Here is a 12,686-nt window from a genome sequence, read left to right as displayed (position 1 = left end):
CACGCTGTGTGTGTCAGTAACACACTGACATTTCAATTCATAGCATGTGGGTTTTTTTAATATTTAAATCTTTTAAAATGTTTATTTTTGAGAGAGAGTGTGCACGCAAGCGGGGGAGGAGGAAAAGAGAGAGGAGGACAGAGGATGTAAAGCGGGCTCTGTGCTGACAGGAGGGAGCCCGATGTGGGGCCAAACTCACAAACCTCGAGATCATGACCTGAGCCAAAGAAGGACGTTCAACTGAGCCACCCAGGTGTCCCTCAAAGCAATGTGTTTTAAGATTAACGGGTGACTTAAGAGTTTTCTCTAAGGCATAGGTTAATTGTTTTACACTTAGGTATCCAAACATCCCCTAAATAAAAAAGTTATCTCCGAAAGCATATTATTGCACTTACCTGCCAACCTTCCTTACTGCCACAATTATTTATTGAGCAATTACTATGTCCCAATCCCCTTCTGTATATCATAGTCTAATTTTTAAAGTATACAGAAATACATGATTACAAATAGTGATACATTCAGTTTAAGAAAATTATAGAGAAGGGGAGCCTAGGTGGCTCAGTTGTTTGGGTGTCTGACTTCAGCTCAGGTCATGAGTTTGAGCCCTGCATCGGGCTCTGTGCTGACAGCTCAGAGCCTGGAGCCTGATTTGGATTCTGTTTGTCTCTCTCTGCTCCTCCCCAACTCATGATCTATCTTCCTCTTTCTCTCTCTCTCTCAAATAAACATTAAAAATTAAAAAAAAGAAAATTATTTATATTGATGCAGATCCCCTTTCGGGCAGGGAGAGACGTTATTCTAAGAAACTGAGAATCAAGCTGAGATCTGAACTGTGTGCAGAAATTCAGTTAGGAGAAGGGAGGAACAGCAGCCTTGGCAGCCACTGCCAGAACTTGATCTTTATCCCGAGAACTGAAATCACTTGCTTCCGTGTAGCTTAACCACCAGGACCGAGAACCAAGATGACTATTGTCAGCATGATTTAAATGTTCGTTTCAGGAGATTCTCGCTCAGAAAGTTAAGGTTGTAAATCAGAGAATAACTTCCCTGTTTGCTTTAGGAAACCCTGCCAACTAATTTATCCAGACAAACATTTGAGCCATCTCTCCCATCAGGACAAAAGAGTGCTCCCTGCAGAAACAGCTTGCTTATCACACAACAGTGTATTTATCAAGACTTACATCAAGTATCTCACCTTGCTGTGCCCACCAAGCCTATATGATCCCATGATTAACTGTATCCCAATCAGTCTGCCTTGGAAGAGCCATCGGAGCACAGACCTGAAGCTTGTAAATATCATCCTCCAACTTCTCCCTTCTGAGATACCACTAAGACTCTTGCAAGGCAGTGTTCCCTGTACTCGACAGAGCCAATAAACTTAGCTTTGCTTGATCAACAGGTTTTCTAAAGGTCTCTGGCAGAGTTGGTAGTTGTCAACCCTAAGACCAAACAGAAAGTGAGAGATAGGACCAGTTTCGTGTTCTAACCTAGTTGCAGTTTGGTTAAGTACATTAGACAGAGCCCGGAACCAATGCACGGATACACCAAGGAGGTTATTGCTATAGTCCGGAGGAGAGGTGAAAGATGTCTGGAATTTGGACATCTTGGATAAACGGATGGATCGGGGACATGTCTTGGAGGGAAACCCAAGAAGGCTTGCTAAGTCATTGGACAGCAGAGGAGAGAGAGACCCCCAAGGTATCAAGCCTGAATTGTACATTTTGGTTTGCTACACTAGATAGGAAGTTGTGTCATTCACTGAAATGGAAACACAGACGAAAAAACAGGTTTGAAGCTGAATGTAGGGTTGGGGTAGGAAATCATGAGTCAGTTTCGGGCTTGCTGAGTTTGAGTGAGACACCCTGGTGGAGTTGTCGAGTAAGCATTAGCACAGTGGTCCAGGAACTCAAAAAGGTCCGAGAAACAAAGCAATGACCAAATACTCAGAAAATATTTATTTTCACCTCCACTCTGGTCCCTATAAACATTTCTTATTTTTGAATTTTTTTTAACATTTATTCATTTTTTTTTTAATTTTTTTTTCAACGTTTTTTATTTATTTTTGGGACAGAGAGAGACAGAGCATGAACGGGGGAGGGGCAGAGAGAGAGGGAGACGCAGAATCGGAAACAGGCTCCACGCTCCGAGCCATCAGCCCAGAGCCTGACGCGGGGCTCGAACTCACGGACCGCGAGATCGTGACCCGGCTGAAGTCGGACGCTTAACCGACTGTGCCATCCAGGCGCCCGAACATTTATTCATTTTTGAGAGACAGAGCGTGAGTGGGAGAGGGGCAGAGAGAGGGAGACACAGAATCTGAAGCAGGCTCCAGGCTCCGAGCTATCAGCACAGAGCCTTATGCGGGGCTCAAGCTCACGAACCACGAGATCACAACCTGAGCCAAAGTCAGACACTCGACCAACTGGGCCACTCAGAAGCCCTTAAACACTTCTTAATATTTCAAGTCAGAAGACCCTCTCTACTGCTGCCTTCCAACTTCAAAGGCAAAAAGGAGACAGGAAAATTCCTAATCTAAAAAAATAAAATAAAAATTCCTAATCTAATTTGAGAAAGGTGCCATGACAGTATGAGATAATTATTGCCCTCTGAGACCAAACTGGTTCTTGGTGCTTTTGTTCGCCAAGTAACTGTGGGATGCCAGGCATAGTCAGATTGCTAGGATTGGTCCACGATGACTCTTTCCTCTCCATATAGCTACAGAAAGTGAAGACATTTTTTTCTAATTTTTAGCTACGGCGCTCCACCTACACCTGTCCCCACATGGGCCTTCATTTTCAGGGTCAGGGTGCTTCACGTAACCAGTCTCATGCCAGGAAAGAAGGGAGTGGAAAATAGAATAGAGACGGAGAGGTCTCATTTTTCCCCATGTGTGATTCCAATTGAACCTGGGGTTGTCCTTTGTGCTGTGAGATTATTTTTTTCTGAAGAGCTGGTCAGGTGTCCCTTACTGTAATGCTGCTATTTGAATGGGTTCCCTAAAGCCAGGGGCTTCCTGAAAAGGGGGCTTTTTTAATGCATCCCGTTGGATTAAGCAAGTGTAATCCAATTTTTCTTGAACTAAACCATGTAAAATAAATCTCAAACAAATCAAAACAAAATCAAACCATTTCTAATTTGCTGGAATGAATTCCCACAAGATCAAGCTAGCTCAAATGGAATGTGATCAAGGTAGAGAGACATAAAATTGCTTCAAACTGGAATCAGGCCAGCTCTGATTATATTAGGTGAGTTCAGACCGGTTTAGATTAAGAGAAATAAAACTGGTCCTGAAGAGGTTAAATTGAATCTAAAAAAAAATTTTTTTCCCCCAGTTCAAAATTGGCTCTAATTGAGTTAAGGGGATTAGGACATTTCAAGTTGTATCAATCTATTTCCGGTTGGATTAGGTAAATGTGAGCAGGGCAAGGCTGACTCTGCTTAGCTTGGACCAACCAGACCAGATTCCAGTTAAAATGGAATCAAACCTTATCAACCTAGGTTATTTCCGAGCTCTCTGGAAAAATAATGCTTTCAGAACTGGTGCCACTCAATGCATGTGTCACAGTGGCAAAAACCACAAGTTGCCTGTCAGTACCCGTCCTCATATTTTTCTTCACTACTAACAGAACTACTTATATGGTTGTGGGCATCAACATAGGTAGAGCTTTAAAACACCCACAAAAACAAGCAGACGAAAAATACTGTATTTCCCATTCTTTCCCGAAGAGAAAGTGTGTCACATGAAGACGGGTGGGGGGTGGGTAGCTCCTGGGAAAGTTTCTTTCTGCTTCTTGCTGCTCCAACTTGAAAGTTGGAGAAGATGGCTGGAACCACAGTGCACAAATTACACCCATGAGTAAAACTTGATGAATGAATCCATCTCTAAGGGTGGCAGAGTGAAAATATGGAAGGATCTGGGGTCCCTGACACTAGGGTGGAGGTACCATCCAGCCATCAGCACCCCTCCCAAGTCTCCCCAACATTCACCAGTCCCGCTCAAGGCTTGGGTGGTAAGCACCTGTATTCTCTGCTTGAAAACCTCTTAGGGCCATGGAAGTATGATCAGGATGGTCAGGGAGCTAATACTCCTGGGATCAGCTCTCATTCAATTAATTCCCCAATGCATTAAATACCCCATCTTCTTTACCCCTCGGATGGAACACCTCTGAGGTACATTCTACACTCTTTCCCAGAGGTCATGGACAGTCGTCACAGCATTAATTTGCTCACTAACATTCACTATACTGGTTTCCTTCTTCACTCCACTGGCTCCCAAACAGTGCTTCCTGGGCTCACCAAGTGATCAGGCTTCTTGCTCTCAAATCCTTATCTGTGTCTTCTTACTGGGTAACCCAAGGTAAGATACCAACTCCAGGTTGTCTATGTTGGAACCTCCTTTGAATAGAGAAAAATAAACCCCTCCAATGAAACCACAATTAATTGGGGTTTCATGTGCATGCTACTAAATCTCATCCTCTTTGATCCAGTGAGCAACGAGATACTTCTTGAAGTTCAAATCCCTTTATATAAACCAGATCTTTTTTTTTAATAAAGAACTATTATTAAATGTCAAAAGCCAAAACAGGAATTTTAAAGTGTCTATGCCAACCAGTTGAACAGTTTTCAACCAACTGAATCAGGTCTACTAACTGCTAAAGGAAATACTGAAAATTATACTTTAAATGCTTATTTTTAACAAATAAAATTTCAGTGAGACATTTTAACAATGGCCGGTAATAATGAATAAATTGCCAATTCTAAAGGAAATCTGTTTTCACTTGACCCATCCCCAGCATTTGATATGGTGGGGCATTCCCTCCTCCCCCCAAAATGTTTCTTTACTTGGCCAGGGGGTGACCACTCTCTTGGTTCTTCCTCTGCCTCACTGGCTGCTCCTTTTCAGTCTTCATCGCTGGTCCTCTCCATCTTGTGCTCAAGTCCCAGGGCTCAGTCCTTGCCCTGCCTCTCCTTTTATATCTCTGATCTAGACCTTTAGATGATCTCACCCAGTCCCATAATTTGAATTAACATCCCTATGCTGGTGGTTCTCAAACTTGTAGCTTTAGCCCCAACTTCCCCCCTGAAATTGAGACTCAAAAGTAATTCCTTACATCAGATCTGGTTGTCTGGCATAGACACCTCAAATTTTACATGACCCCAAACAGGTTAAACTACTCTCCTCAGAGCCCTTCTCTCAACAGATGGCAATTCCTTTCTTATAGTTGCCCAGACTAAAAGTGTATGAAACTCTCCTGAATCCCCCATTTCTCCTGGAATACTCCACTCCATCAGCCAACCTTATCAATTCTACCTGCAAATGCCTCCAGGGTCAGACCCCTTTTCGTCACTTCCCTCATTGCGACTAGTATAAACTATCATCATTTCTTGTTTGAACTCTTGCGGTTGCCTCCTGTTTGGTCTCCCCGAATCCACGCCTGACCACAGACATCCTATTCTCCAAACGGTAATCAAAGTGATCCTTCTAGGGGCATCTAGGGTGGCTCAGTTGGTTGAATCTCTGACTCTTGATTTCAGCTCAGTTCATGATCCCAGGGTCATGGGATCAAGCCCCGGGTCAGGCTCCATGCTGACAGTGGAGCCTGCTTAAGATTCTGTCTCTCTCTCACTCTCCCTCGGCCCTTCCCTCCCCCCCCCCCAATTAAAAAAAAGTGACCCTTCTAAAATAGAAGTTGAATCACATCAATACCCTGTTCAGATTGTCCAATGTTATCTCTGCCTGAATCTAAGTCCCCACCCACAGGGCCCAGTGTACTGACTCCCAGATACTTCTGTGATGTAATCATCTACCACTCACTCCATGATTCCCTCTGCTTCAGCCTCGCTTACCTCCACAGTGGTCCTTGAACATACTAAGAATATTGCTCCTCAGGCCTTTCACTGACCATATCCTCCTCAGTCTAGAATACCCTTCCCCTAGACACCCAGATGGTCCCCTCCCTCACTTCCTTAGTCTCCCCTCAAATGTCACCTTATTAGAGAGGCCCTACCCCAACCAACTTTTCTCCAATAGCACACGCTTCTCTCCTCTCCATACTCTTCCCCTCTATTCTCCTTAATTTTTCTTCAAAATTCTTATTACCACCTGACTTGTTACATATTTACTTGTTGTCTGCCTCAACTAGACTGAAAGCCTCAGAGGAGCAGGCACTGTGTCTCATTCACTGCATATCCCTGGCACCTAGATAGTTGCCCAGGATGTAGTAGGCACACCATCTATATGTTCAAGGAGTGAATGAATTACAATTAACCTCTTGTTGGAAAATTATTCTTGACCATTCAGTCAAATACATGATTGGGGGTGGTGTATCTGAATATGTGAAGGATCAAAGAATGGACTTTTTAAAGTATCTGGTAACAGTTATTCTTTTCATTGATCAAGGAACTGTCATCTCTCAAGAAAAGGTCCAACGGGAGCTGAGCCATGGCTATCGGGTTCCCGATAGAAGACAAAACAAGAGGCAAATCCCCACTTTGCCATAACTGCTTTTTCCATTTTACTCAAGGTGTTGGCTAAAAAACAGACAGCTTCCAACTGACTCATTCAATCATTTAGCTAAAATCCCAGCGGAACTCAATTCACTTCTAAAATGCATTGAGAAAACCCAGTAAAGAGGAGATGACAGGAATAGAAAAGTCGGTAACATTCAGTGGGCGCTAATGTTGCTTTTTATTTCATGAGACCTGACTTAATGCAAATATCAATTTCAGGAACATTTTATGTAGACATTAAAACAAAGAAGCAACAAGATATGTAAAACACACATGCGCGCGCGCGCACACACACGCACACACACACACACACACACACACACACAAATAGTTATCACCAGAGAATAAAGTGATTCAGAGAAAGATTAAAATATTCTTTGACTGATGGAGATATTGAGAAAGCACACACCCTGAAGCGAAAACATGGAATAGAGCAATAGTACACATCTGCTTTTTCCTCTTCAAAATGTAATCAACACAGTTGACGATATCGAATGGAAGCTTATTGAATATGCGAAGTCTAATACTCTTCAATCTTTTTTGCCTCCCAAATCAGAGTTCTAATCAGATTCACAACCTTACCTGTGGAACTCCGCACCCACACCTCTGAATTCTGTTTATTTCTTAGTCAAATAGAATTCTCCTAGAAACCCAGGACCAGGATCAGAGACAGAATTACAATCACTCGCTCCCAAGAGGAACAGAGGAGGTGTCTGCACTGAAAAGGCCTCCAATTCCCAGATTCTCTGCCTAATATAAACCACTTAATAGTCTACACTGACGTTTCAAAGCTTGATAAAGGGAATGTTGTATAACCCTGGACTTCATTCTGGTTATTTCCTATATGCAGAGAATAAGATAAGAAATGGGCCCCTCACGCCGAGAGAGATACATAGCTGGAGACATCTGTATCTAATGTCTACTCCAAGCTAATGGCACAAGCGCTTTGGGAAGTGAATTAGTACCATTGCTTTCATTAAAAAGGCCATGCTACAAAGTGTCTGTCCTTATCCTTATCTCTAATTTAAGTAATTTAGAATAGATAACGGTTAATTTTAACTTTTGAGAATAAACATTCAGCTGCATAAAAGATACATCTTTGTAAAGTAAACATCTTAAACAGTTCCTCTGTTCAAAAATATATATACTTCTGATGCCCCTAAACACTTGTGCTACAGATGCCATGGCCGTATTTTCAAACTGACTCAGGGGTCGCTGAAATATTAGCTATCTCTTTGCTGGCAAAACATCGGAGTTGTTATTCAGTCTTCACAAGGTTGCGCTAAGCCACTGGTTTCAGATTTTGCCTTGCCTCAGAATCACCTGGAAAGCTACTTCAAATATAGAATGTTGAGTCGCACTTGAAATATAAAGGGTCTGATTCGGTAGGTCTGGGCGGGGCTGAGAACCTGTATTTCTAACAAGTTCCATGGCAATGTTGATGCTGCCAGTGGAGGGACCACCAATTTGAGAACCACTGCTTTCAACTATTAATTTACATGTTCTTGAAAAGGGCAATCGAAGCTTAGAACCCAGGCCCTCCCTGTGTGGTACTTACTAAATAAACTCTCTTCGAGGCTGTGTCCTAAAGACAATTTTTGAGCAAATCCATTTTTTCACTTCCTCCTTTCTAGCAACACTAGTGCCCAGGCAGCTAAAGAGTCCTTAACACTATTTGCTTAGCATTTCTGCTTTGACAGGCCAGACCAGGCCACCTTTCCTATTTCTCACCAGAAGGGCCACAGTCTCCGTGTCCCCAGATGCCCTGGATCTGAAAGCCTCCCCAGGACAGGACCCGTGCCTCTGGGGAACCAAAAGCCACAGCTACATGTCTCTCCCCAGTAGGTCTATCTCGTCCAGGAGGAAGTCCATGTCCTCCCGGCTCACTTGAGGGCTGATCACCACCTGGCGGAAGAAGTTGACCTTCCCCCGGTGGGGCTGGTAGCCCAGCATCAGGCTTCCCTTCTTCATCATCCGCTCCTTAATGGTTGGGGCCACCTGCACGGGCGAGAGGAGGGAGGCGGTGAAAGACAGAGCGCATTCCTGCTGCATTCCAACCAGGCATCTGATACTCACTGGCATCCACTGTGGACCCCGTTCCCTTGCGCACAACAAGGTCAACGTTCATAATAATCTACTGAGAACTTACAGCATATGAAGGCTGATCCAATGGCTTTAGATCAGTTAATTCATTTAACCTTCACAGTGACTTCATGAGAGAGATACAGATATCCCCATTTTTGGATGAGGAAATTGAGGTACAAGGTGATCAGACAGTCTGAGGTCCCATGTTCAGAAAAAGTCAGTGAAAGAGAAGGTAGCCTCACCTAAGCCCACACTCTGAACCCTAAATCATTAGGCACTGCTGTCTCTTTCAAAACAGCCCAGTGTCCCCAGAGAGCACAGACTCAAATGTCTGTATCAAATGTCACATTCCCAACTTTGTCTGAACTAAAAACTCCTCCAGTTCAGGCATGTTTTTATTTTTTTAAGTTTTATTTAAGTTTGAGAGAGAGAAAGAGAGTGAGGGGGGAGGAGGAGACAGAAAGAATCCCAAGCAGGCTACAGACAGTCAGTGTGGAGCCTGATGAGGGGTTCAAACTCACAAACCCTGAGATCATGACCTGAGCCGAAATCAAGTTTGGGATGCTTAACTGACTGAGCCACCCAAATGCCCCTCCAGTTCAGGCATCTTAAATAAAGAAAATTAGCCTTGGGTGGGAAAACACACACACACACACACACACACACACACACACACACACACACAAAATAAGTCTTGCATTGATAGTCTACAAAGGAAAACATGAATACAGATATTATGCATGGTTCTGCTTTGAAGACTAATATTTTATTAGTTTATTAATAGTATGCATGAAACATAAACACTCTTTTATTAAGAGGTGTAAAGGCAGGAATAAAACAGGAAGCCCCTATTTTAAAGATTTCCAGGTAACACAGGGAAAATGGGACCTGATAATCCAACTGTACAAATTTTTCTAAAAGTTTAATGTTTGAAGAAATTAGTCCAATTTAAGAACCAAATGGAAAAATCAGCCCATTTTCATATTGGTAGTGTGGCCACCCAAGAACTAGGTTATAAACTTTTAAAAGAGCAAAGCTGCTCTTTGAAATACCAAGTCAAACAATTTAAAAGAGCGCACTCTTCCTGGCTTGGAAAGGCAAGCAAAGGTTTTCTGTTTTCCTTTTAACTGTTTCAAAATTTGAGTGCGTCTACATGAACATATGATGAAAATATAATGAGTTTATGTTCTCATCTCCTCAGAAAGATGAGACTTACTTAATTCAGAAGGGAAGAAAGCATACATAAATAACACCAAGCATGATGTGCTTTGAAATTCCTTAGGTTGGGGCAAAATTCTCTGTTCCCGCAAGCCTATTTCAGGGTGTGACCATCCCACACCATTCTAGTCTTTTTAAACATACCTATGTTTTGTCAAATATCCCCCTGAAAACAAGCCAAACTACTTTATCTGACATTCAACATCATCTTGAGCTATTGCAAAGCTTATGGAAAAATTGGGGGTTTTAGACCTCTATTGGCAGGATGTGTTAGACTCACCCACAGAGCCTTCCAGGGGTGTGTAAGGATAATTTTAACTAAGTACTTTTCCCCCGTATGTGCTAATTTTAGAACCTAAATCTTGCATAATGTGGACTACTCTAAGCCTACGACAGCAAAAACAAACATCCATTAAGCACAACCACATTGCCATTCTAGCAAAGTATTGGTGTTCTCTCACCGTATAATGAGACATGAAAAGAAAATCTATGAGCATGAAAGAAAAAAATATAGAAAAAGAAGATGAAGTCAGAGGTCAAGTTAGTGAAAAAATATGAACGATCAAGTTCTACAGATTGCTGGAAGTATGTCACAAATTTTATCTGAGCTCTTTAGAGATTAGGAAAGCAGGGTTAAATAAACATCATCTCCAATCTCTGCAAAATTTAGTGACAAATGTTCAGTGGATGCTAAAAGGACGCAAGTAGGGAACACTCTACATACCTATGCTCTATGTATATCTGTTTGAAACTCTTAAATATGAATGCTCCAAGTATCCACCGAGTTTTCTTGCCAAGCTCTGTATTTAAGTATCATTTGTTATTGGAATTATAAAAATCTTGTGAGATGATATATAAGCAGATGAAAGGTGAATGCAAAAAAAGAGAGTGCTTTCCATAAAAACTAATTTGAATCCTTTGGAAAGGCTGGATGAAGTTGGGGCGGGGGGGGCGGGGGGAGGGTTGCTAAACATCCCCGCAAGTCAGGTGCAGGAACAGAACTGGAAAAGCCTTCAAGCAGAATCTAGAGTCTAGACTGATTCTGCACACAGATGGCCACACAGCGGCCACACCCTCACTCTGCTTACAGAAACAGCGGCTGGACAGGACAGATGACTCCCGTAGTTAATGTAAGAACGGTAAAGGCCCTTTGATCATCGGATCCCGACTCAAGAAAAACCTCACTTACTTTTGGAAAGCTTTTAGAAAAAATCCTCATTTGACAGGGAAAAGAAAACAGCAGCCTCCCACCAAAAGATGGGGGAAATAAATACACATAGATATATTTTAAGTTAAAATGTTTAAGTCATGTATGCATCACATTTTCTTGTAGGAGTATTTGCTGTAACTGACCAATCCTCACCACCTTGGGTAGGAGGGTTTCTTGTGTGATTATGGATGTGAATGCGTGCATGTGCATGTAGGTATGTGTGTGTGTGCACACGTGTGTGCACAAGCACGTGTACATTACACTTTTTGACCCACCGTTTGTCATTTAGTGCTCTCAAAAACCTTCCTGTTTTGTCACAAAGCAACAAGGAACCATGGTTTGACTCAGGTTCATGACAAAGGTACATTTAGTTTTATTTCAAACAAGTGGCCTCTTGATGTAAATGGAAGGTATGAGGGAAAAATACAATAGCACCATTGCTGATAACTATAGGAAGACGTGGGTCACATAACACAAATATCTGTCCAGGAGAGTCACAGACTATCAGTTTTAGAGCTTATGGATTGTGGTTCTGCCGACTTTTTTTTAAATAAAAATTCCTTTCATATTCATCTCTTTCTTCCTCTTGGTACCCAGGGGCATATAACGGGCTCTGGACTATAGCCAATTTTAAATTTAAAACAGGCGTGTTCTTGGCTCAAGCCTAGTCTTCATTGTCTATTCCTGTTTACTTTTCAATAACCCTATTTCCCCCTTCCCAGTAATATTTTATGCCTTCCCTTTGGAGAGCATTAGAATTTGGATCCCAGCTCATAAAGTGTCAGAGGCTCACACGAGGCAATTATCAAAATGAATCTGTCAGTTTTGCCTTTCTTGTGAGCAAACCAAAAATATTCTCTAATGTGTGCAAGAAAGATAAAAGAGGACCCGTCGGCTCTTTTAATATAAAGATATTTTGGGTCTCTACAATTCTTGCCATTGTAGAATGGGCCTCCGTGGCTAAAGACACATATACATGGGAACCAAACTTCTAAGCCACCTTTTGCCACTGGTGTTCAAAATTATAAATAAATGACTACATATCTATGTGACTCAGAGAACAAACTAAGCAAGGGTTTAGCAGTACAACACTTATTTTATTTATGTGCCCATGCATATATGATTAATTCCTAGAGGTGATTAATCACTCCTAGGCAAGAAGGGAAGATCTCCTTTATCTATGAACGCTTTGCGGGGAAAAGCAAGCCATAAGCCACACCAGGGCCGATACTCACTAAATCTCTGTCACAAATTATAATTGTAGCAGTGGGACTGGTTTACCCTTGTTGCCAATAAATATTTTACCAACTCTTCACAATCTCCAATGTGCTTTCACGTATCTGATTCCCACAAACTCACATTAAAGCTTATTTGAAAGGAACCTGTGTTTTGCAATCTAGAGACCAAGAATGGTCTCATTAACAGCCAGCTTATCATATTTGCACCTAAAAAAAAAAAATCACCTATTTTCTATGTATAAAACTCCACGCACGACCCAATGCTGGATAACCTGGATATTCTCTTTTGCTGATCGAAGCAGAGAAATAGTCCTAATCCGACAGGATGGGATATTCACAGGGGAAAGAAAATATGCACAAACTAAATGTAAGTATCTGAATATCGCCCCTAAATGGAGCATGCATGGAGGAAAGCAATTTGGTAG

At 42.1% G+C, this 12,686-nt stretch overlaps 1 protein-coding gene across 1 annotated transcript in view; it reads right to left on the bottom strand.

Annotated features, from left to right (window-relative positions):
* Positions 1–6,669: 6,669 nt before the first annotated feature.
* The window catches only part of GADL1 (glutamate decarboxylase like 1), a 170,211-nt gene continuing 164,194 nt past the window's right edge, over positions 6,670–12,686 (bottom strand). The window contains exon 15 of the mRNA XM_058729645.1: positions 6,670–8,508. Coding sequence (XP_058585628.1) covers positions 8,335–8,508 — 174 coding nt within the window. The 3' untranslated portion in view covers positions 6,670–8,334. The remainder of the gene's footprint in view (positions 8,509–12,686) is intronic.

Source organism: Neofelis nebulosa, chromosome 5 (assembly GCF_028018385.1).
Source record: "Neofelis nebulosa isolate mNeoNeb1 chromosome 5, mNeoNeb1.pri, whole genome shotgun sequence".
Taxonomy (NCBI): domain Eukaryota; kingdom Metazoa; phylum Chordata; class Mammalia; order Carnivora; family Felidae; genus Neofelis; species Neofelis nebulosa.
Note: the sequence above shows the minus strand (reverse complement) of the source record. Positions and strands in the feature narration are given on the sequence as shown.